The sequence below is a fragment of the Cynocephalus volans genome, chromosome 1 (genome assembly GCF_027409185.1).
Source record: "Cynocephalus volans isolate mCynVol1 chromosome 1, mCynVol1.pri, whole genome shotgun sequence".
Taxonomy (NCBI): domain Eukaryota; kingdom Metazoa; phylum Chordata; class Mammalia; order Dermoptera; family Cynocephalidae; genus Cynocephalus; species Cynocephalus volans.
In genome coordinates, this window is record NC_084460.1 from 185,148,938 (window position 1) to 185,175,534 (window position 26,597).

General features: G+C 40.5%; 2 protein-coding genes across 3 annotated transcripts in view; one reads left to right on the plus strand and one right to left on the minus strand.

Moving 5' to 3' along the window:
- ERG (ETS transcription factor ERG) overlaps positions 1-26,597 on the minus strand; it is a 113,386-nt gene that overhangs the window by 22,133 nt on the left and 64,656 nt on the right. For both annotated transcript variants that reach the window (XR_010023359.1, XM_063092840.1), the window contains exon 3: positions 25,574-25,725. Coding sequence is in view for 1 of the 2 variants with exons in the window: in XM_063092840.1 (XP_062948910.1) it covers positions 25,574-25,725 (152 nt within the window). In the remaining variant the exon portion in view is untranslated. The remainder of the gene's footprint in view (positions 1-25,573; positions 25,726-26,597) is intronic.
- On the plus strand, positions 668-10,418 carry LOC134387528 (melanoma inhibitory activity protein 2-like; the record flags this gene model as incomplete). Its single annotated transcript, XM_063109983.1, is given in 3 exon segments — positions 668-730; positions 9,335-10,384; positions 10,386-10,418. Coding segments are annotated over 3 exon segments (1,146 nt in total), but the record flags the coding sequence as incomplete, so codon positions are not given.

A 26,597-nucleotide genomic window follows, 5' to 3' on the forward strand; every position in this document is an offset into this window, starting at 1 on the left:
TCCAGCCAGGCTCGGTGACCACTCCAAAGAGGATGTCTTGGGGAAAGACAAAAGCTCACTCACATCCATAGATTATGTCTGTAAAGTGAATCATTCTGGAAGTTTAGGATTATTTACCCCCTGGTCCCCTTTGTTGCTCAGATCATCTAAAGTTTCCTGTAGGGAGGGGGTTTTAATTATTTTTTCATTTATTTTCATTTAAAAATGAATAAAAATAAAAAGAAACTTTCCTTAAAAAACTACTGGTATATTTATGTGGAAATAAGAGTTAGCAGCACATATCAGGAAAGGGCTAATGATAGATTACAAAAAAAATAATAACAGTATTTGTACAAAATACTGAAAAATACTGACCACAGGATTGGAAATAAAGTGTAGGTCAACCCAAACCTAGCCCCTCCTGTGAGCTAGTGCTCCTAACAGACAGCTGTCAGTTACAGTCTTTTCCTGCACAGAACTTGGTCTTGCAACTAACAGGCACCTGCAGGAGGTGGGTTGGGTGAGGGGCCCTTGCATTCCACAGCTGCAGAGCACAAACACTGCACAGGATGCAGGCAGGGTCACTGTCACGCTCCACTGCCATATATAGGAGGGGATGCTGACACAGGGGCATAGGACAAGCAGGGTAGGACCCCAGGGAGAAGGAGGCAGGTGATCCCCAACGGACATGCAGGCTGGAGCCCCCACAGTGAACACCCTCAGTGGAGGGGTCTTCACAACATCTCGAGGGGTAAACAGGGTGGCAGGTCCCTGGGCGATGAAGACACCGGGGCTGGGAGCAGGAGCCCTGAGTTCTAATCCCACTGTCTCAACTTGCTGGACCTCACTCAGGGAGGCTGCTGCTCCTTTCTGTGTCTGTTTCACATGGGAAATGACAGCTTAGATGAGGTTCTCTGGACAGGTCCTTCCTTGGATGTCAGCCATTGCCATGATGTTCTTGATGGTCTTGAGTAAAAGTATCCGGTGTGGGACTAACTCATCCTTTTCAGTCACTTTTTAGCTAATATTTTTAGAACATGGTTGGTCCCACTAATGTTTCAGGCTACTCAAGCACAGAGCACATAGTGTGCTGTTGGAATAGATTCCAGGTTTACAGAAGTATAATAATAATAGTGAGTAAATAATAGTGAGAAATAATTATGGTAATACCTAGTAAGAAATACCATCAGAGTTCCCTTCTCTCCTCCCATCTCTCCTTTCCTCTTCCTCCTCCTTCCTCTCTCTTTCCTTCCCTTCTGCTTCATATCTTCTTAGATAAATTATTTCAAATCCATGGGGCTGGCTGGCTAGCTCAGATGGTTAGAGTTTGGTGTTATAACACCAAGGCCATGGGTTTGGACCCCTGCACCGGCCAGCCACCAAAAAAAAAAAAAGAGAAAGAAAAAAGAAAGAAATTATTTAAAATCCAGAAGAATCTTCCACCTCCAATCCATTTTCATCCTGGATACCCCAGAAGTAACTACTATCCTGAAGTTATTACATGTATCATTCCTACACATATTTTAATACTTTTGTCATATCAACTACATACACTGTTTTGTGTTTTTAAAGTTAACAAATGATTTCTGATTTGCTTTTGGTGCTCAGCACTATATTTTCAGGATGAAGCCAAGTTAACTCATGTAGCTATACTGTATTCAATCACTAAGCAGCTCTTGGGCCTCTGCAGTATGAATACACCCAATTTACTTGGGGAATAAGCCCATGTCTATTACCCTGCACACGTGTAAAGGCGTCTGCATTGGTCCATAGCCTGTGCTCCACGTTGGAATCACCTAGGGAGATTGATAAACTACGGATGCCTGGTCTCACCCAGAGACCTCTGATTTAATTTGGCTGGAGGGAAGCCTGGATGTGGAAGTTTAGAAGCTCCCCCAGGTGACTCCAGTGTGCAGCAAAGGGTCAGCCCACCTGCCCAGGGCCTCGCCACTCAAAGTGTGGTCCTCCATCCTAGCAGCATTCCACCACCTGGGAGCCCATTAGGAATATAAAATTTCAGGCCTTACCCCAGACCCGCTGAACCAGAGGTTGCAATTTCACGAGATTCTCACGTTAAATCTGGGGAAGCGCTGGCCTAGGGAGAGCACTTAGACTTGGAATTGCAGGGTCATAGGGCACAGGCATCTTCAACTTGACCGGTCAGAAATGGGTTTCAACCAATACTGTAACACTCAAACTCTCAGTCAACAATCAGTGCATGGGGACTGAAATCTAAAGGGGCCTCTGGTTTTGCTGCAAAGAGAACATCTACAAAAACTCCAATGCAGTGTAGACAGAAAGGGGCATGCACGCCTCTGTCACGTAAACACATGGAAACATCTAGTTAGTTGGTGAAAACTACATGTGTCATGGAGGTTAATGCTGTCTGGCTTCTGCCATTGGCTCAGGCTTTTGCTTTCAGGGATACCATGCTCAAAACCCCAGACCGTTTTCGTAGAAGGTTGTTATTCTTTTCATGGCACATCAGGATTCCTCATTATGCAAAAATGGATCATGTTGAGGTCTTAGGGCACCTTTAATTCAAGTTCTTTATGCACTGTTCTGTGCAGAGGACAGTTAGAACGCCCACACATATGGAAGGCCCTGACTTCCACAGTCCTGCCCGAGTCCTTCTGATAAGTTCCACTGTTAGGCACGCCATCTTTTTGTTTTGTTTCATTCTGCTCTCATCAATGTGGAAAGACTATTTTTTGGTGTAACTACTTCTAGAAATCAGTTCATTCTGGGAATACGTTTTCTTAATGGTGAAACCAGATATTCTCAAAATGATAAACATCTTGCCTGAGAGTCACTAGATTCATATTAAAAAGGTGAAATGACATCGTAGTATGACAGCTGAAAAGAGAAGTCCAGTCTCTCCATCGTACCCGGTGTGTTCCTTAATTGGTTTCCTTGCTAAACCGAGGGTTGTCATGGCTCATTCGATTTTCCTTTAAGGGAACCCTGCACAAGGCCCCGGAGACTGATTCCTCAACCTGTCTTGTCCTTTTCTCTAAAATTCTCACTTCGAGTTGTGGAAAGGCCATCCCTGAGTACTGCAGATGTGACTATAACCACGGCAGCCTTTCTGATGAGCAACTTGACAGTACATTTCAAGTGCCTTTAGAAATGTGCATAGTCCCTGGCTTAGAAATTCCACTTCTAGAAATTTGTCCTAAGGAAATAATAGAGGATGTGCGCAATGATTTATTTTCAAGGATGTCCTTTGTAGTGTTGTTTATAATAACAAAACATTGGAAACACCCTAAATCTCCAGCAAAAAGAGGACTAGTTAAGTTGAGGTAGATTTAGGAAACTTCCTGTGATACTTAGAAACTAAAAATTACACTGCTGAAATATATTTATTAATACGGAAAATGTTCAAAGTGAATTAAATTTAAAAGTTTCAAAATATTATTGCAATATAATTGCATTTTGCAAAGATGTATAAATGTCTGCATGGAAAAAAGTCTGCAGGGATGTGTAGCAAAATGTCAACTGCTGTCTCTTCGTAATTTTAGGTTTTTCTCTTTTACTAAAGTATATTTTCTCTTTTTTCTACAATAAACATGTAATACTTGAGTTAAAAATTACTTGTAAAAGATGTATTCTCTATTTTTCTAAATCAAAACAAGGTCTTACAAAGAAATACACACACACACACACACACACACACACACACATTTAAGTATTTTTATAAAACTTCTTTCAAGAGTATGAAAATTAGCCTCATTTTCTTTTACATTTTGTTAATGGAGATTGATTCATTTGAAAAGAATAAAATCACATAAATTGAGTCATCCTATATCCTTTTGGTATTTGATCTCCACATCCTTGCCCAATACATTTATAAGCAAACAATGTTACCAACAAAAAAAGGCCACTTGGTAGAGGAAGTGAAGGCGTTCCCTTCTGACCGTCTATGGGGCACCACGATTCCAGGCCTATCTAGAGGTGCCACAATGAAGATTTTTCGCAAGAGAAAAGCCCAAACTCTTCCTTAGTTTGATGGGCTCCACTGTCTTCATGGGTGTCATTCCCAACCATCCCCCTTTCATCCTACAGCCACCTGCCATCTCCTGAACTGATGCCCCTGTGCCTGTGCCCACAGGCCACCCACTGCTTGGAGGACTAGCCCCTTCCTGCACATACCCTCTTATCCTCATCGACACTCACCACCTCTTTCAGGCACCTGCCTCTTTGATCCTCTCATGGTGTAAACACTTATGATGAGTCTCTGAGCAGGGAATTGAAAACTAGACCCAAGACCTAGTCTCTGCCCCAAGGACACAGCCCACAATGAACTCCGCCCAGCTACCTGGACTGTGCATGGCCACTGCAGCTGCAAGTGGAGGTTTCTAGGGTTCAGGTTACTGTGTTGAGTCCTGGCTGTCATCTTTTTGTCCTTACTCACCTTTTAACTCCATAGAGAGCCCTAGTAGAAATTCTCTGGTCTCCTCTGTGACCCATAATATCTCAGCAAAGCTTTCCTGTTTCTGTCCCACCTTACCATCACAGAAAGGGGCCCACAGGTCTCAAAAGATTCACCAGACCCTACCTTTTCCCCTGACTCCCAACAATACATGTGAAAGAGAAAGGGGAGGGGTCAACATAAGGAGCCCAGGCTGAGAAGTCACCTTTGCCTATGTGTAGGTGTGCCTCTCCTCAACACTTTCTGCCTCTAGGTAGGGGTGTGGCTCAGAGCCTTGTCACCTAACCTTAAGACTGGGCCTCCTTCTCCTCATCTACATGAAAATGTGTAGAATTCCAGGACCTGAGGAATGGAGGAATGACTGGAATAGTATAAGAGCTAAGATTAATTTAACTCAAGAAAGAGTTATTGGGCATTTACTACATGCACAAGTACTATGGAGACTGAGAAGTGGCCAACAAAGAGAGATGCTAAGAATTGGCAGAGAAAGGCAGCTATGACCAAAACCCACAAAACAGAATTAAATCCATGTTTTCAATGCAGGATGTGGAAGTACAGAGAAGGAACAGCTGATCCCAACCAGGAAAAGAGGCAAAGGCTTACCGGGGGGGATTGGGTTGAGCCTAGATTCACAGCAAGAACCTTGACAGAAGTAGAGAAGTTTTTTCATTTGGGGGAACAGCTTGAGCCCAGCTTCATGCCCATGGAGGAATGAAAGGTCTAGTATGTTGAGGAAAAAAGGAGAAATTTGGTGTGGCTGTGGTGGAGGTTTCACAGAGCACACAGCTACAAACGAAAATGTAGAGGAAAGTGGACCTGATTTTCTAGGAATTTCAGAGTCATTGAAAATGTCTAAGGAATCAAAAAATATCTTCAATTACACCAAGCACAGAAAACTTGTTCATGAAAAGAAAGGGCTTTATTGAGAGTCAGAATATCCATGTTTGAGCTCTGAGTCAATATTTTCTAGAAGTAAACATTAACCTCTCTGGAATTAGTTTTGTTTTTCTGTGGGTAATTAAATAAAATGTCAGAGGAATAAAAAAGTAAATGAGATAATGTATGTGAAAGCACTTTGCCAAAAGGAATGCACTAACACACTGGATTTTGCATGGCAAACTCTGGCAAAATGAAATAAACAATCTATTATCGCTGAGGGAGGCAGCCTCTTCCTTTAAACACAAAGGTCTGATTTATCACTTTATTTTAAGAAGCTTTTGGAGATGCTCTGCCAAATGAATCATGAGCCATTGAAGATAAGTTGTTCTGTTTCCAGCCCTTCACTCCAATTGTTTTGAAAGCATCAGTGTCATCCTTCCATGTTTCATGGACACCAAAATGGTAAATTCTCATGGCACAGGGGAAAAGAGAGAAGGCATCCCCCTCTGAAACCTCTCATTTGTATCTTAGATTACATGGTTAATATCCAAAGGTTTATGCATTCTATTTCAGTAAATTGGAATTAAAACAAATAAATGAAAGAACCATCATACACAGAGTTCTGGAGGCATACTTCTTAATGCATTATGTATGTGGGGTGGGGGTGGGGGGTAAGCCGTGAGTGGGACGAGGGTTGAATTTTCTTTTTTTATACTTGAAACAGGTTTTTTTTTTTTAAAAAAAATATGAAATAAGATTATGACCCTGTAGAGTTCTGCTGCTGCCAGGAAAATATTAAGTAGACATTTAAATCAGGCAAAAGGGTATCACATTGCCAAAGATATGCTGTACCTTTATGCAACAAAATGCCTCGAATAGGCAAACGTCCTGTCTTGAAGGCCCCTCCAGAGAAATGAAAACAAGCAAGACTAAACAAGAACCAAATTGGTGATAATGTAAGTCTTGAATGTCACTTTTCCTGAACAATATCAATGAAAAATATTGGCTTCCTGGTAGAAAAACCACCCTTGGTTATGAAAAAAACATCAAATCAAATAAAATTTACCTCTAAGCCATATTGCAAGCCTAGTGAGATCTTTGTAAAATCAGGCCTTGGGCAAGTCGGCCAATCTGCTGTGTCATAAGCCTACAAAAATAAGATTTAACATTTCACCCCCTCATGAGGACAAAACTCACATTTATAAAGCAGGCCCAATAGAAATAACTGGCTTGAATTTGAACAATGCTCATTCCACTGCAAATTGAAATTTGATCTCAAGTAAGGAGCCTACCTCAAAGCTGTTTCTGAGTCTTTTAAATTTCTAACTTATGGATGGTGTTCATTTACCAGTTTCTTACTGATTCCTAATTTTGTACTTTTGCCAGTGAATGGGTTCTATATGAAATTGATTTCTTTTTTATTCTGGTTTGTTAATTTTTTGGTTGCATGGTGCATGATCAATTTTTGTAAATGTAAATTTTGTAAATGAGTGCTTAAAAAATGAACATTCTCTAACTGTTGGGTGCCGAGTTCTGTAAGTACCCATTGGATCAAAATTGGTAATGTATATTTAATTTTAATGTCATTGATCAACCAATTACTGAGAAAGGCAAATTAAAATCTCTCACTAAAGTGGATTTGTCCATTTGCCCTTGTAGTTCTTATGTATTTCAAGGCTATGCTATTAGGTGTATATATGTTTATCATCATTACATATTTTTCATGAATTTATCCTTCTTTCATGATATAATGATTCTCAGTTATCTCCAATAATGGTTTCTGCCTGAAAGTCTATTTCATCTGCTTTCTATTTCCATTTTTGTTAGCTTTCTTTTGATTATATTTTGATTAGTACATCTTATTCCATATGTTTGCTGTGTAAGATGTTTTTGTAAAATCTGGTCTATCACTCTCTGTCTTTTAAAGCAAGTTTGGTCTACTTACACTTATGTTACTGATCTATCTGATTTTTACCATCTTATTTTGGGCTTTCTGTTGACCTTGCTTTGTCTGGTCTTTCTTATTTCTCCTTTACAAGTGTCCAATTGAATTGATCTGTTTTTCTTCATTTTTTTTTCCTTCCTTTCTCTACTGGTTTGGCTATTTAACATTCTAGTTCTCTTTTTTTACTTGCTAATCTTTTAAAAGAAATCTAAATTCAATCACCAAATTTATTTTTTCCCCAAATAATGTAGGAAATTTAGAACGCCCCAGCTCTAAACGTCCATCTCTAATCTCACATGACAATGTGTTCCACTATTTTTATCCCACCTCACTCTTCCTCTCCCTATTTAGCAGGCTGTGATTGTCATTTTATAGCCATTTCTCTTTAGGTCTGTCCTCATCTTAACCAATTTCATGGCTCTTTTTCCCTTCTTATACCTCACTCTCTTCTTCTAGGATCCATTTTTTCTTTGTTTATTAAATCTTTTGTTATTCCCAGACGTGAGGATCAGTTACCCCAAAACTCTCACCCTTTATTTAAAGTATCTTTATTTCACCCTCAATTTACATAATAAATTAGAATAGACTATTAATGTAACCAGTTTCCTTTGCATTCCTATGAATTTTATTTTATTCATTTAAAGACGTTGTTCTAAAGGATACATCAATTTCACCAGGATGCCAAATGGGTCTGTGGAAGAACAGAAAGGTTAAGGGCCCAGCGAATTGCTACAGATCTCTATGCCAGTTTCTCCCCGACCACTGAACACTTTCTTCTACTGCCCTCTGTGTTCTTTCTGTTTTACGGTTGAGTAGTGCTCTGTCCTTATAACACTGCCATTCCTTTCATGTAGTCTATTTTTTTCTCTAGTTCTTTTTAACTGTCTTTGTCTTTGGTGTTCTGCAGTCCCACCATAACATGATTAGTGTGGACTTCTTTGTATCTTGCTCTGTATTAGTCAGTTCCTGTTGCTTATAACAAAATAACTGGAACTGGGTAATTTATAAGAAAACGTAATTTATTGCTTACAATTTTGGAGGCTCAGAAGCCCAAAGTCAAAGGAATACTTTTGATGAGGGCCTTCTTTGGTGGTAACTTTGGCAATACAGGGTCTCACATGGTAAGAATGGCGGAGCAGAGAGAGAGAGACTCTCACGTGCTCTCCTTTTAAAGCCCTCAGAACCACGCCCCTGACCACCATGATTAATCCATTCCTTATGGCAGGGTCCTACAGTCTAATCACCTCTTCAAGACCCCACGCTTCAATTACCATAATAGGAGTTCTTATCCTCAGGAGTTACAAGGGGGATTAAGCTTCAATACATAAAACTTGGGGGGCACAATTAAATCAATATCATGCTCTGACTTGTTGAACTTCCTGTATTTGGATTGGTTTTGTTCATCAACTTTAGAAAAATCTTAGCTTTTATCTCTTCAAATATTTCATCTCTTCCTTTATCCTATTTCCTCCTTTTCTGGAAGTTCTATTAGATCTACATAGGATATTATTATCCTGACCTTCCTAATTCTTGACTTTTTTTTCATATTTTCCATCTCTTTGTCACTGTTTATACTCCAAGTAACGTCCTCATGTCAACCTTCTCTAATTCACTCTTTGGCTTTTTCAGATCAACTGTTTTTATATCAATCCTTTTTTATTTCTAGAAGTTCTATTGCTTCTTCTTCAAAATCATCTGTTCTTTCCCATGTCTTGTTCCTCTTTTTTATGGTTTCTTCTTTTATGTCCTTAATATTTGAAAAAATGACAAACATTTGAGCGATGAGTATGCTACTTACCCACATTTGATCATTACACATTATAAACATGTATTCAAACACGGCAGTGGCCCGGCTGAAACCGAGCCGAGGTGGGGGGTGGCGAGAACAGCGTGTGTCACAGGCTCGTGCAGGGCGGGCTTGGGCCCGCGTTGCGGAAGTGAAACGTCACAAAGGGCCCTGGTTACCAGGGTGCGCGTGGGGGACACCTGAGGCCGGTGGGCGCCAGTGCTCCCCGGCTCCCCGCACGGCTGGCTGCGCCGTGGTCTGCTGCTGTCGCCGGGCCGGTTCGCGTTCCCGACAGAACGCCGAGCTGTCTCAGCTGCTGGTTGTGGCCCGGCCGGGCCATGGCTACTGCGGCCACAGCCAGAGCAGCCTCGGCGCCGTGGAGGTGCCTGGGGCTGCCCCTCAGCCATACCTGGGGCTGGTCCTGGAAAAGCTGCACAGGACTGTGGCAGCATTGCCTGAAGATCTGAGACCGGGACCTGGTTTTCCGTCGGAATTGGTGATATGTGTGGCTATTACTGGATTTTTTATTCTCTTGCTTTTGTGGAGAAGCGTTCAATCGGTTAGAAGCCAGCTTTATGTAGGAAGAGAGAAAAAGCTTGCTGAAAAGTTTTCTGGACTAATTGAAGAAAAATGTAAACTTCTCAAAAAATTTAGCATTGTTCAAGAGGAGTATGAAAGCTTAGAGTCAGCTTTGAAGGATGCCAGCTTTGAGAAGGAGTCAACAGAAGCACAAAGTTTGGAGGCAACCTATGAAAAGCTGAACAGGTCCAAATCTAAACTTGAGGATGAAATAGTCTTTCTAGCAAAAGAATTAAAGGAACAGAAATCTAAACATTCTGAGCAAGATGAACTGATGGCAGATATTTCAAAAAGGATACAGTCCCTAGAAGATGAATCAAAATCCATCAAGTCACAAGTAGCTGAAGCCAAAATAATCTCCAAAATATTTCAAATGAATGAAGAACGTCTGAAGGTGGCAATAAAAGATGCCTTGAATGAAAATTCCCAACTTCAGGAAAGCCAGAAACAGCTTTTACAAGAGGCTGAAGTATTGAAAGAACAAGTGAGTGAACTTAATAAACAGAAAATAACATTTGAAGACTCCAAAGTACACGCAGAACAAGTTGTAAGGGATAAAGAAAATCACATCAAGTCTCTGACTGAACGCTTGCTCAAGATGAAAGACTGGGCTGCTGTGCTTGGAGAAGACATAATGGATGATGACTTGGAATTGCAAATGAAGAGTGAATCACAAAATGGTGCTCGCTTAGATGATCTGCCAAAAGGAGCTTTGAAGAAACTGATTCACGCTGCTAAGTTAAATGCTTCTTTAAAAACCCCAGAAGAAGAAAGAAACCAAATCCACACTCAGCTATCTGAAGTAGATAAAACAAAGGAAGAGCTTACAGAGAATATTAAAAATCTCCAGACTGAACAAGGATCTTTACAGTCAGAAATCACACAGTTGGAAAGTGAAAATCAGAAGCTTCAGCAGAAACTTAAAGTAATGACTGAACTGTATCAAGAAAATGGAATGGAACTCCACAGGAAATTAATAGTAGAGGAAAATTACTGGTTAGAGAAGGAGGAGAAACTTTCCAAAGTAGAAGAAAAGATGAGCCATCCAGCTGAAGAACTGGAGACCTATAGAAGGTGAGCCAAAGATGTTGAAGAAGAATTGGAGAGAACCATTTGTTCTTATCAAGGGCAGATGACTTCCCATGAGAAAGAAGTGCATGATAATTGGTTGGCAGCTGAGACTGCTGAAAGACACCTCAGTTATTTAAGAAAAGGAAATGTTTACAAGAGACAAAAATTAACGGAAAGAGAGTTTAAATTTGAACTTTTCAAAAAAGATCCTTATGCACTTGATGTTCCAAATACAGCATTTGGTGGAGAGCATTCCCCATATGGTCCCTCACCATTGGGTCGACCTTCATCCCAAACGAGAGCTTTTCTCTCTCCACTCAGACTCTCACCTTTGACTCCAGGGCAAGGAGGAGCAAGAGGCTCGAGAGGCCCAGAGAATACTCTGGACCATCAGATGACCAATGAAAGAGTAGAACCAGGCTGTGATAGGTTAACTGATTCTCATGGAGCACCTTCTGGGTTCCTGTCACCTCCATGGGAACAGCACCGGGGGATGACGATCCCTCCACCAGGCCAACCATATTCTGATCCAGTTCTTCTTCCACGAAGGCAAGACAGACGTTATTCTCATTCTGGTAGACCGTCTGGACCAGCAGAACTCAGAAGTTTTAATATCTCGCCTTTGGATAAAGTGGATGGGCCAAAGTCTTCACAAATGAAATCCAGTAGAAATGATACCAAAGACGATCTTGGTAATGTAAATGTGCCTAATTCATCTGTACCTGCAGAAAGTGAAGCAACTGGCCCTGGCTTTGTTCCTTCACCTTTTCCTGCAATCAGAGGTCCATTGTTTCCAGTGGATCTAAGGGGTCCATTCATGAGAAGAGAACCTCCTTCTCCTCCACCTCCTCCAGGAAGCATGTATGGAGCTCCTCGAAATTACTTTCTACCAAGGGTTTTCCCTGTCCAGCCACCACCTCCATTTGCAATGAGAAATGTCTATTAATGGAGGGATTTTCCTCCTATGTTCCTCTGAGAGCTGGATTTTAACCTCCACCCCTACATTCTGAAAGTAGGAGTGAGTTCCCTTCAGGGTCGATTCTGTGCTCAAATGAGCCTGCTCCTGAGATCCAGAACCACAGCAAGAAACCTGACAGTATTTTTGGTTTCTCTTCATAAATAGTTTTGACTTGTCCCTCATTTTCAGTTTAAGTAACTACGTTTTTTGCTCAAATTGAAGCTTAATGGAAGTATAATTCTCAGGATAGTATTTTGTAAATAAAGATGATTTAAATATGAATTTTATGAGTAAATTATTTCCATTTTATTTTATCCTAGATTGTATAATTATTTAAATTTGGTTAACTAATCCACTATTACATAAACAATAACGGGAATTTTATATAGGTAATCTTGCAGTTGGGGATGTTTTAAACTCCAAGGGCTGTGTCTTTATGCCAAGAACTGTATTTACTATGGTTGTAGACAAATGTGAAAGTAACTTTATGCTTAATTAAATTTTAATTGATTTAAAGACTTGTTTGGTATTGATAATAATAATAAAATCAGCTAGTTTTTTAATAAAAAAAATCACGATGTACCCCATAAATACGTTCAATTATTATGTGTCAGTTAAAAATAATAATAAATTTTTTAACTTACCAAAAGAAATTATGGATCTAAGACCCTTCAAGACCCCCTATTTATAAAGACTTGCTGTTGATGGATGTTTTTATGCTCTTAAAACATGAAAGCTAAGTCTCTATACATACTGCAATTAAAAAGTCTGTGGTGAGAAGATATAAGAAAATGAAGCATATTATTAACCAGTGTTTATGTGCTTCATAGACCTTTACTATCTAGAAAGAAACCTGTAAGGAGGGTATAATGATGCTTATATGGTTCTAATTTAAACTTTTTATGAATAGAAAACAGTAAGCACTGTATACACGTAAAAAAACATATGAAATCCTGCATATATGGGTATATGAGGACTTCAAAATGTTTGTGGAAAAATAGAATTGAAAGATAATATGAATCTGCCATGAGCTTTTTGAATTGCCCTCATACATGGATATGTGTGTATTATATATTTATGCATGTGTGTGTATAATTTACAGTTAACCTTCTTCTGATGATAAAAATAATACATTACTGCTAATTTTTGCTTGAAATATCTGAAGAATATGCACCAAGCAATCTTTAGGTTAAAATGAAGGATGATTTCCATGTGACTGTAACGTTAAGAATTTTAATCCTTGGGAAAAAAAAAATCATTCAACTCTATAGAGCCTATATGGGTGGTATGCATTAACTAAATAAATGAGATTTTCTTCTCATTTTTTTGGAAAAAAAATTTTTTTTGTAAAATAGGGGAAAATTCTCTAGAAAACTCTTTGATACTTCTTATCTAGAAAATAATTTGGTAAGTTTCATATTTATGCCTTAGAAAAAAGATAATATGTGGCATTACACTCTGGTGGTTTGTACTCTGTCAGTGTAGCTAAGCTGGGAATTAATTACATTTTCCACAATTCCCTTCCTTCTATTCTTCCAGATTAGAATTGGCCAAGAAAGAAACTTGCACAATATTTGAAAAGTGGAAATAAGGCAGTGGCCATAACCATCTGCAGATCTTTTCTCAGGCAGATTCAGAGATAGACAGAAGAGGTCCCTGGCAGGTGTCAGCCTGTCATCACTCTCTTCTGCTCCACATCTAGCTTTTTTCCCTCACTACTTGCACTGTTGACCAGTGGAAGTTGTGGTTATTCAGAGGCAACAGTTTTTCATAGACCTCTGCATAAACTGCCCCTCCACGGCCCCCCTTTGGTAGTTAGGCATACTTGGCCTTTCTGATGGACCGATTGGTAACTCAGACTCCGATCCTCCAACTTCTCTTCAAGACCTTTACTTCCCCACCTGTTCCTACAATTCTAAGATAAATCTCTTATAACACTTAGTGATTTGCTTCCTTGATTAAACCTTGACTGATACAAACTCTTATTCAATGAAAGAGAAATGCCAACTACAATAATAATAGAAAAAGATGATTTTTAATTAATTCAAAAACCCAAATATGCTTATGGATATAAAGGTGGTAGAATGTAGTCCAATCATCCATTAGAATAAGGAAAAGAGAGCAGCCATAGATTCACTAGCAGCAGCCAAATAAATAAAGGATTTAGTATCATGCATAAGCTTCTAGGAGTGGTGGCCACAAACGGAAACAAAAGATTCAGCTATTTCCATAAGTAGTTGCAGAGTAAGAAGTTGCATGAAAACATCTTGAGAATTCTGGCTGTCGACTCCATTTTGGCAAGAAGTGGTCTGAAGTAGTGGTTCTCAAAATGAGGTCTGCCGTCCCCTTTTTGCAAACAGTTTCAGGGGGTCTGTATGGTCAAAACTATTTTCATAGTACTACTAAGGCTTTATTTGCCATTTTCGCTGTGTTGACATTTTCACTGATGATGTAAGGCAATAATTAGTAAAACCACTAGCACTTTAACATGAATCAAGGTAGTGACACCGAATTCTCTCAGTAGTCATTGTATGTTTCATGACTACACAGACAGATAAAAAAATATATTTTAAAATATATTTACAAAGATTCTTCAGAAAAAATTATCTGAAAATTCTAGTGATATTATTGGATCTCCAAAGAGGAGAATACTGCTGTTCCACATAGAACATTACCCATATACACACTCTTCAGAAATTAACCACTTTCCTTCAGAGGAAATGAGTCCTGTGAATGTGAAAATGGCATATTCAACTAGCCTTCTTATTGCTGGGAAGAGAATAGCACACATATATAAAAGTTCTTGTACTAATAAAATCTACCTGTTTCTCTGTAACATGGTTGATAGTGCCTTTTCAATTAATGGAATTACTAAAATATTTGCATTTAAAATTTTTCTGGATTTTGCCCTTAATTACATTAGTTATTTGTGCAGTGGATAGAACAATCATATGCACAAATGTATACTTTTTATTTCACAGGGTAAAAACTGTCATTTTTTGTTGTTATAATTTGAGCCAATATGGGGTGCTTTTTTATATCCTTTATCAGAAATTGTTAGGGTTTCAAAAAAAAATGAGTGTCCTAATGTGGCAGTACGAGGGATCTGTAACAGGGGATCTAGGTTCTTAGAACCCCTAATTCTCTGTATTATAAAGTTAAATGTACTGATTGAGACTATTTGTTCTTCAAGAATCCAGGTCTACAACCCAGCTTCTTCAATTCTTTAGACCAGTTGTTTTCAAATGCTTGTCTTAGATTGGTTCTGAACTGACAACTTAAGAATCACCAGCAGAGCTTGTTAAAATATAGATTTACAGTCCCAACTTTGGGAGATTCTAACTTAGCAGGTTTAGAATTGGAACCAAGAATTTATATTTACAAAGAATTCTCTAATTCTGATATTTAGCCAGATTTGGGAACCACTGGCTTAGAAGATACTAGAAAATGAAGACAGAGCTGTGATGTCACACAGAGTAAATAGTTTCCTGGTTAATTTACTTAACACCCCAGGAAAGGACATTGAGAAAATATTACTAGATGCCCATATCTTCCTATTTCCCAAGTTTTAGGCAGAATTATAACTAAAGAAGCCAGTAAGCATTTGTGTTAGCTGGGACACTCAGGAATTATTAAAAATATCAAAACTTCAGAGAGGAGGTAAATTTTTTATGAAGCTAATGAAGTTTAAGTTCCAGAGCCACTCACGTGCATGGGCCACTCTGAGTGACTACTGTTGGGAGTGGTAGTGCCCTGAGTTGGGAGGGGAAGCCAGGTTGCAAACAGAAACTTTCGATGTACGTGTATCTGAGAAATGACCTAAAGAAATCTCAGAGGAAAGGTGCCTGAATTTCCGAGGCACCAATACATTAGTTGTGATTTCTTTTTCTAAATAAATATTCATTTTCATACTAATTTTGTATTCATGATTTGTATACCTTTTCTTAAAGATGTCTCCTCAAAAGATTTAATAATCAGGTCCCACATAACCAAGACAGACCCCTGTCATAAGGGTCAATATTAAGAAATCAGAGAAGTAACATTGGGCCTATTTAGAGATAATCCATTGGTGAACTATTACACATGAGATCACTTGATAATATACATTACCAAATAATCTTTGATGAATCCTCTAAGAAGAATTTGGGTAGAGAGTGCAAAGGTCTTGTGGAAAGAAAAGGCATGGCATATTCAAGGAAATAAAATTAATAGTTAGAATTTTAAAATAAAATTAATAATTAATCAATTAATTAATTGATTGATTGAATAATAATTAAATTAAAATTTTAAATTAATTTTTAGTTTTAGTAAATTTTTAATTTTTTAATTTTTAATAATTTTAAATTTTTAATTAAAATTTAACAATAAAAATTTAAATATAATTAATTAATTAATTAATTAATTAAATTCTGGAACAAAGAGTTTAAGAGAAGGTTGAGGAGAGATGAAGCCACAAGAACCAATCACTTAAGCCACATTAAGGAGTTTCAACCCTGTCTTGAAGAGAAAAAGAACCACAAAGTGTTCTAAGCAGGAGGTTGATATGATAAAATTTACATTTTTGCAAATTTTTTCTAGGCTGTGATGTGACGAATAGATTGGAAGAGTGTCTTATTTCATTTGTGATGCTATAAAAAAATGCCACAGACTGGGCAATGCATAAACAATAGAAATACATCATTCCTGGTTCTGGAGGCTGGAAAGCCAAGGTTAGGGTGCTGGCAAAGTTGATGTCTGAAGGGGCTTGTTTCTAACTCTCTGCTTTGCACAGGCCCAAGACCTCATCTCTTGCCCTTAGTTGACTTTCAAAACCCCAATTCTGCATTATAGATGCTGATACCCCCACCCCCATCCGTGCCACCTAGGACAACCAAGTGCCAACATGAGAATGGGCGTTTTTCTTCTCAGTTCCCTCCTTATTTTAGTCCCTGGGGAGTTCATCGACTTTCCTCCCAGTTTGGCTATGTATTTAAAAGGATGTTAAATTCTATGCAGCATTTCCAGGTGTTTTGCAAGAGGAATGGTTTTTAGGTCCTTCCAAGTTCTCTATTTTACTAGAACCAAGAGTGCTCTATGCACACATTTTACCTCTTCACTTTGAATATTTTCCGTTTTTAATGCAGCCATCAACCTAGCTCATGCTATGCTCTATTTCATTCATTGATCAACTGTCAAAAAATTAATTATACATATGAATTGTGCAACACCCCGTGAAGTCAAAAACTGTAAAAAAGAGTGCCTGTCCTCTACTTGCTTGAGAATGTACAATTCTATTGTGTATTTTATTTCAAAAATAAATGACTAAATTAATTTTGTTGGGCTCTAAGCATGTCATTGAGATTTTGAAACACCAACATATTTCTCTGAATGGAGCCATTTTCAACTTTGCTGGGGCTAATTATCTAGTTTTTGAATAATCTAGACCTTCGTTGTTTTTGTTTTTTTTCCCTCTTGTCTGCCCTTAGTTATGACAACATTGCTTACGTTCATTATGTTTTAGAAATGGAATGACCTGTCCCACTTAGAAGTTCCTTCCTGCCTGGGTTTTCTTTCCTTGTCCCCTCTTTAAATGCTGGTGTCCCCAAGAGCTTTGTGCTTGGTTTACTGCTCTCCTTACTGCATATATATCTTTGGGCATTCCTATCTCCTGTCATGCTTTACCTGCAACATGCATGCTGTGTGAGTTTCCTACAGCTTCTGTAACAAAGTACCACAAGCTGGGTGGCTTAAAACAACAGAAATGTACAGTCTTTGTACAGTTCTGGAGGCTAGAAGTCTGAAATCAAGGTGTTGGCAAAGCCACACTCCCTGTGAGACTCTGGATAGGGTCCTTCCTGGCCTCTCCCCAGCTTTGGGTGGTGGCCGCCAGTCCTTGGTGTTCCCTGGCATTCCCTACAGCTGCATCAGTCCAGTCTCTGCCTGTCTTCACCTGGCATTCTCCCTGTGTGTTTTCACATCGTCTTCCTTCTGTGTGTGTCTATGTCCACGTTTTCTCTTTTTGTAAAGACACCAGTAATTTAATTAGGCCCACCCTAAAGACTTCATCTTAACCTGATTAAATGTGCAAAGACCCTATTTCTAAATAATGTCATTTTGGGGGAGACACGATTCAACCAATAACAGATGTGTCTGTCAATCTCTCTCTTCAGTCCAGGGCTCTCTCCCAAAAGCCAGACCTAAATATAAAAAGAGCTGCAATTTTTTGAGGTATTACTACACTGCAGGCACTGTTTAGCACCTTACACATAGTGTCATGTTTAATCCACACTGCATCATATGAAGTAGGGATTATTATCATCCCTATTTTGGTGATGAAATAACCGAGGAACAGCAAGATTAAGTAATTCCCAGATCCCAGAACTAGTGAATGGCAGAGTTTAGGACTCAAGTGTTGTACCCCTGATAAAGGACTGTCCACCCCAAGCTCAGGCTCACTGGACTGTCTCACGGGTATTCCTGAAGCATCTTAAGCACAGAATGAACCAAACTGAAATCATTCATCTTAAACTTTTTTTTTTTTGGACATTCATTAACATCTACCCATCTAAGCTGTTTTTGATTCCATTCTCACAGATAACATCATGACCATTGTGCAAATGTAAAGGTTAGTACTGAGCAACTCAGTAGACTATTGTGAACATTCCCTCTACCACTCCCTTCTTGAGTTAAATCTCCTTTGAAAAGGTCACCGCAGAATCTCCATGATAATTTAAAAAACTTACTCCGTCACCCCATTTCCTGTGTTCCTCCCTCAGTATGTATGTCAGTTTAGTATAGGAATAAGAGCTCAGACTCTGGAGTCAGACGGAACTGGATTAAAACCCTGGCTCTCCAAATAACTGGATGGGACATCTTGGGCAACTCTCTTGGCATCCCTAGTTTTAGTTTCATTATCTGTAAAGTGAGAATAATAAATAGTACCTGCGCCATAGGGTAGTTGTAGGATTTAAATGAGATAATATCTTTTCTACAAAGTGCATTTCCAAGAGCCTGACAACAGTGTGTACTCAACAGACAGTAGCTGTCATCCCTTCATGATTTCAGTCTCATATACAATGTGATGGCAGTTTCCTCAACCACAATCCCGCTGATAACTTCAAAAACGTGGTTAACTTTTACACTAGCCTTTCAGTTTTAGTTGGTTTGGTTGTTTAGTTTTTTGACTTAGCACAGCAGGAATTTAAACTGAAGCATATTGAAACACATTCCACAATGCTGACAGAGCAGGAAGGATTCTCAGAGTGTTCAGGGATATGAGAAAGGAAGAGGTAAAACATGTGGTTTCACCAGTAGGTTCTCACCAGGCCTGGGGGCCAGCTCTGGCTTCACCTAGCTGTGCATGTGTCCCTGGGAGAGTCATTTCACCTCTCCGTCTTGATGTTCTCATGTCTAAAGGAAGACACTGAACAAAGATCACCAAGAATTCTGGAATCGTGCATCTCCTTTGATTCTGTAATTCCTGCTCAGTAGATCTAGACTACCATTAACTCAGAAAATCATATTTACTGTTCCTTGCACATAGGCCATGTGCTCTCTGCTTCTGGTAACTCAGAGTGCAAAAGACACAATCGCCATCTCACAAAGCTTACAATATAACAGAATAGACAGGCTTATTTATAAATAACGAACACTCATAAGATAAAAGCATAATATGTCAGCCATCTGGGCTTGGTCAGAGGGTATGTTCTTCTAACACTTGTCATTTTGCTTTCAAAGTCCAGCTCGGGGTGTCCTACTGAGGCATCTGCAGTCTTCTACTGCTCTGAGAACTAGGCCCTGTCTTCACACGAAAGCAGACCACCAAAGACTCACTCTGGGCATCTGCTGTCTGCCTGCACCGAGATGTTTTCTAATGTAACTCACTGAGTGTTCTCAGAGGATGTCCCAATAATCAAACAGGCTGTTGAAACACAGTGCCGCAACAGCGGTGGGAAGGCATTCAGGACCACGGCCTCTGTGCAGCCCGTGCAGAAAGTCCAGGGATCTTGCTGTTACCATTCTGCACTGAGATAAACATCGCCTTCCCTTTGAAACTTCTTTTTGAAAACAGGAATCATTTCCCCAAATCACTCTTTTTATTTTGGCTGCCGGGAAGCTCAAAGCCATTCTCGAAGCGGAAAATGGTGGAGGCTGCAAAGGGATGTAAGAATCGCATCAGGACAGGCACAAACGAATCTCTTGGTGACCCATTTGTTTGTACTGATCTCCATTCCTCGGGTGTTCTGAAGCATTTGTCTGAATCGCTCCTTGAGCTCTTAATCACAGGCTCTCTTGTCTGTCACAACCTACTTACTTCATGTGGGTGGGTCTTATCTACTCCTACCAGGCTTAGGGCATCTCCTCAGTGACTAGTATAAGAGCAGTAGGTATTCAGTGAATACCTCATGAACTGAGTAGAAGTGACCAAACATGAAGGTCTGCGTAAGACACCATCCCAGCAGTTTCAGCCACAAGTGTTTGGAAGCCAAGAAGAAGGGATTGGAAATCTCACGAGAGATTTTATTCATGGTGACTAGCACATGGAAGTGTTCAGTAAATAAGTGAGCAAAGGCAGTAAACAGGAGAAGAGATGAACGTGGCCGCTCTCCGTCTCTGAGACCACTGACTACTACAGGGGCTATGCTCAGAGTGGATTACTTTAAAATTAAAAGCAGAAGTATTTGAGAAGCTAAATACTTGAGCACCTATTTAAGAGAATAAAAACAAACAAAAGAAATCTTTCAAAATGCTATAAGCTGCTATAACCAGAGTCCTATTGCATTTTGGTCAGCATTTTGCAACTTTGAGAGAAGTGGATGAAGACTGGGCTTTCCTCTTTGTTAGCCTGCTTGGTTGGCACATCAGCACGCACTCTGTTGAGACCTGAAAGGTCACAGTAACTATTGCAAGTTTTCATCAAGTACAGAGGCATGCCCAGCACACGAGGGACACCATCCCCGACAGCAGGTGTTTTATGAGACATCATGAAGCTTAAGTTCTTTAGAACTTATTAGTTCCATTGCACAATGGGAACCCATTGTTTCTACACATTGATCTAAGTTCATAGCCTTGGTGAGGCAGAACTGAAAACACCTGCAAGTCAGATTCCTGAGTGGTACCAACCTGTCTTTGGCTACTGGCCTAGTACTCAGATAGATCCAATTTGTCAGAATGGAGCCCAGAGCTGACACCAAACAAATGGAGCTGAGGGGCTTGATCAGCTCTCACTCTATGTGTTGTGCCTTTAATGGTCCTAGGTTCTCCCTCGGGTGCTTGGACACCCAGCTGTTACATCATTAATCATGCCAACTAATGACAGGCCCCCAGAATACATCTTACTGGAGAAGTTTTAAGAAGAGAAAAGTTCCTTCCTATTGAATGGGTGACTCTTCTTTTTGTTGTTTTTTTTCATTTTTTGGAAAGTTAATGTGATACTGTTAGTCACTCCTACCCTTCCTTTTGTCCACTCCCCTCTTCTAAAAGTGACATATGCCATGCCTTTATTAAAAATAATTCAAGTGTATTAAAACTAAATTTATTTGATGTCTTCTGTCCAGACTAGAACTTCTCAAACCTATCCTGCATGAAAATCACCAGAGGAGCACGTTCACAATGTGGAATCCCCAAGCTCACACCCGGATTCAGAACATTTAAAATGTGTGTCTTCAATCAACGTATATGTTATCCAGGTAATCCTGATGCAAGTGGTTCTGACCACACTTCAAAAAACACTTTCCAGACCACCTCCAAATTACCAGCTGGGCCGACAAAGAGCCATTTAACTGGGTGGCACTGCTCAGGCCCCTCCCTTAAGACTGAATGACACTCGGATCTACAACAGTTCGGCCAGCCCTATAAGATGTTAATCTAGGTACACAGATATGTACAGCAAATAGATGGATGAAAAGTAGAGATGGGACTTAACTGTCTAAACAATACTTTGAGAGGGCACAACCAGCAATCTTTCCAGGACAACGGGCTTAAACCAGACTACCTAGGACGTCTGGTGGCCCTCCTGGTTGAAGGCTTTTCTAATTATTCTCCTTCTTATCCTCCTGATGACAAACAAAGAAACATATCTTTCTCTAGACTCAGAATTAAGAGCTGGGCCACATTAACTTTCTTTTTCTCATATGGACATTGAATCATGGAACTGAGCAAGACATCCTCTTTGCATTGCCTGCTGATACCCTGGGTCCAAATAACACTCACCATTTGCAATTCTGCAGGATTTAAAAGTTTTCAATTAAAAAAAAAATATATATATATATATACACACAAATGCATATACAGGGGTGTGTGTGTTTGTGTGTGTGTGTGTGTATGTGTGTGTGTGTGTAAATATATGTGAACCTCACTCCTGGTTTTATTCTCTGTTAAATTCTTACATTAAACAATGCTCCTAATCCATTCATTTTTAAAGTTGATTCCATGTTGCTCTTTTGTGAAGATTTACATGAGCTTTCTTAAATCCATTCTGAAATAAGAGTCAATGTAAATATAGCAAATGATGGTACACATTCATTAGGGATGTTTTATGGGTTCTTAAAAACTCTTGAGTTAATTAAAGACAGTAAGTCTCAAAACCAGGGTTGAGGGGAATCACTTCTCAAAACTGAATTCAGAGTATAAGAACCCAGTCTGAGCATAGACAATGCCCCCAAGTCCTCTGTGTCGTCACCTCTCAGTCTACGTACCAATTTATCCATCAGCATATATTAGGACCATTTTTATGTGTAGGATATGAACGCTAGTATGTAGTTGATAAATGGTACCAATGCTTATGAATAATGGTTTAATTAGTTGCTTTACATTCAGCTATCTTTGTGATTTGCATTTATGGATGCCAAGCAATGTGTCTAATTAGTCAGAACTACATGAGCCAGTCGGAACCAGGTCTGGAGAGTTCTAGCCGTATGTAGAGTGCTCCATGTTCAAAATGCCAGATAGGCCAGACACGACAGCTCCTAGAACTGCCCGGAGTCCTGTGATCTCACAGCCACACTGGAGAACTCTCCAGATTGTGCAATGAACCCGGGTGTGTGTATGTGTGTTCATCTGTGTGTGTGCACGAGCCCAAGTACGTGAAGCTTGACCAATAACTGAAAGACTCACAACTTGCAAAACCAGCCACAACTAGCTCTTTTACAAACACTATTAACTGAATAACTGCCTGCGTTGGCATGAAGCAACTGAAGGAGGGGACAGCTGAAAAAGTGCTTTCTTTAGGAGTAAAAGCAACAGCCCTTACACCAAAACTTAACATGAGCCAATCTGCATAACCATCCTTCCATCCATCCAACCAATATTTAATGAGCACCTATGAAGAAATGCTGGATGCTCAGACTAGATTAAATTGGCTCTTTGCCTCTTTCCCCCATAAACATCTCTCCTGTCTTCTAAATACTTTCCTTAATGTAGAAGGACTCAAGTCTGGCCCTTTAAAATGGATATTGATGACATCACAGAAATACAACTTCACCAGTTAAAAGATGGTAACAGCTATTCTCTCCCGCATCTGTGATTCTATGAGAAACCGAGAAAAGACTGTTTGATGCAGGCCTCTCCTCAGGTTGATTCTCTCATCTTAGAGAGCTAAAAACTTTGCCTTGCCTCAGTTGAAGAAATCACATTCTTAAGGAGGAAGGCAAAGGGTGGGGGGCTTCTTTTCAGTTTCTAACTCATCTGTTCATGTCCAGCTAGTATTTGGGACAACAGTGTCCCTGCCCTCCCCCCGCCCCAGGTACATCCCTGTCATAAAGCTTTTTTTAGGTACCACACATGGAGAATGGGCACTGGGGACATTTGCATTTCCAGTTTTTTTCTGCCCAGTGGGAACTTCTCCATGCTCTAAGACACGGCCTCAAATGAGGTCATCTCAGGTTTATAGGTCAATTTCCATGACCAAATGTATGGCCTCTGTATATGTGTCAACTGCCTTTCAATAAATATTAAGAACAGTGTTGTCCCCCTTATACATGGGCACACATGGAACTTTACCATTGCGATCTCCTATAAAAGTCTTACTATGTGCTTCCAAGTCAGGCATGACCCCAGAAGACGACCCCTTTCACACCTAATGGCATCGAATCTGGTTCATGTGGTTTGCTGAAAGCCACACAGGGACAGACCTGGGAAGAAACCCTATTTACAAATCCACATCAGATGTTTTGCCAAGTACTCTGCACTTGGAATGTTCCCATTTGGAAAGTGACAAGCCCACTGGCCACGACCCTATGCAGTGTAAGGGGGGAAATTGTATCGTTTCTATATCACAGGATCTGAACCTGTTTGCCGTCACACGTCGACATTTTGCAGAGAGGAATTTAGGTGACCCCAGAGCAAGGGAAAACCGAGTCTGTGCAAGCTTCACCATGCACACAATCTCCTACTTTGACAGTGAGGAATATCTCATGCAGTGCAGCCCAGGGCTAGCTGCCTGGCTGTTAACATGCATTGGGCACCTCCTCTACACCGGGCACCACACTCAGCTCTGCAGATAGGGCCCTGTTGGGCTTCCATTCTATTGAGGAAGACAATAAGGAAACTTTTACATAAATATACAATATAATGACAGATGGGAATAAAGGAAACAAGGAAACATTCGGCAGACATGGGATGGAGAGTCACAGGGTGCAGTGGGTAGCAGCTCTGGGAAGGGGGCTTGGGAAAGGCCTCTCTGGGGAGGCAATGTTTGCACCGAGCCTCGATGAAGGATAGAGAAGTGGGTCTACCTGGAGTCAAGGTTTTCAGGCTGAGGTGACAGCAAGTTCAAGTCCCTGAGGCAGAACCTCAGGTTGACCTCATGGCTGGAATAGGTGGCAAGAGGGAACCCACAGAGACCACTGTAAGGAGCTGAGATTTCATCTAGTGCCAACAGGAAAAGAGGAAAGGAGTCCGAGCTGTCTGAATTCTACCTTGGCCTCTTACTGGCTGTGTGCCCTTGGAGAAGTCAGTGGGCCTCTCTGAGCTTCATTTTCCTCATTGGGGAAGTTAGGATAAGCTTACCTATTTCCCCAGATTGCATGAGATAATGTCTTTAAAGTGTTTACTGAGTGTAGAGTAAAGGCTCACCAAGTTGGGACCGTTGTTGATGCTGTTGTTATATTATCATTTTTATGTAGCACATATCCTCTGAGGAGCTTTAAGTCATTCCTTCTATTTCCTTTAGTTTTGTTAAATAAATGAGTTCTTGGCATTTCCCTCAAATTCAAGGGAGCTATCCCTTGCGTTGGGTTTGAATTACTTCTGCAGGGAAGAATTACTCTGGTTATTAGAATCTATATTACAGGCCAGTGATAGCTGGAATTTAGATTTTTAAGAACATGGGAGAGAGCAATATATGGCTCTCAACTTTTTATTTTGCCAGATAAAAACATTTAAAAAACAAATAAGCCTACCATGTATTATAAATAGCATTCCATAAAAGACAGGATATTTGACATCAAATAATCTTACAGAAAGGGCAATTTCTTCCTAGAAAGGTCACCTTTCATGGACATATACACACGTGTGTGCATGTGTGTGTGTGTGCATTAGCATGTGTGTGCATTAGCATGTGTGTTTTTGCCTGCTCTCTCCCTCTCTCTCTCTGTGTGTGTGTGTGTGTGTGTGTGTGTGTGTGTGTGTTTTCTTCTCTGGCAAAATACAGAGTCGGGAGTCATATATAGCTCTGTCACATGTTCTAAAATTTAATACACAGACATACTCTCACACACATGTGCATAGGTGTGTGTGAGTGTGCATGTGTCTTTACCCTTATTTTTCCCACTTTGCCACATATCAGCAAACATTTCAACATCCATAGACAGCCTTCTGTGGGTTCCCATTGACAATCACTGCTCTAGACAACTGAGGTCACCCACGGCCACAGGGAGGAGGAAGAACGCTCGGCGACGCTCAGCCCACCCTTTTGGGGAGGCGTAGTTTGCTGACTGAGCAGGGGGAAGCCTGTGAACCTCTGACCTGCTGGAACGATGACCCTGCGCTCGTTCGTGGTCATGTTTGGGGGTGGCATGTGCTTCTCCTCCATGTAGCTGCCGTAGTTCATCCCGACAGTGTCTGGGCTGCCCACCATCTTCCCGCCTTTCGCCACGCTGCATTCATCAGGGGAGTTCCTGCAGGAGAAGAAGATAAAGTCTGCTATTATTAGGGCAAAGAAAGAGCACGCCTCCGTGTTCTTCTCATGATCCACAGCTAGAGCCCAGGAAGGGCGAGGAGGCAGAAGCTGAGGGAGAAAGGAGGAGAGACGTGTGAAAAGGCAAATGCAGTGCCTGGCAGGAGCTGAGTGTTTGTGTCCCCCTGAAATTCACATGTTGAAGCTCTAACCCCCAATGTGATGGTATTGGGAGGTGGGGCCTTTGGGAGGTGATTAGTATTACATTAGGTTATGAGGGTGGAGCACCCATGATGGGACTAGTGCCCTTATAAGAAGAGGAAGAAACCAGAGGGTTCATTCTCTCTCTTTCTTCCTCTCTTTCTGCCATGTTAGAACACAGCAAGAAGGCAGCCAGGCCATCTGCAATCAAGAAGACAGCCCTCAGCAGACCCTGACCTTGATCTGAGACATCCAGTCTTCAGAACTGTGAGAAGTAAGTTCCTGTTTGTCTCAGCCACCCAGGCCAGGGTGTTTTGTTTTCAGCCTGCACCCATGCTTGGCAGAAGCACACAGCAGGCACGTGGGAAGCCAAGCTGCCACCTGGCTTCTCTTTGTTAAGCCAGCTCCTTCTGAAGCTGTCATGTCAAAACTCCATCTGTGACAACTTCCTGGGAGCACTTGCAATAACAGTGAACTGCTGCTTGTTCTCATATGTGACAGTAAACAGGCCACATAGACAGATGCTGGGAGGTAGCACCAGGGACACTCGCTGCTCAGGGAGTTTTATCCTAGAGCGATGTTTCTCTCCAAAACCTCAGAATGAAATTATTGTGTTGAATTGCAAATCCCTGAAGCCAATCTTTAGATATGGAGCTTTGAAGGCTCGCAGCG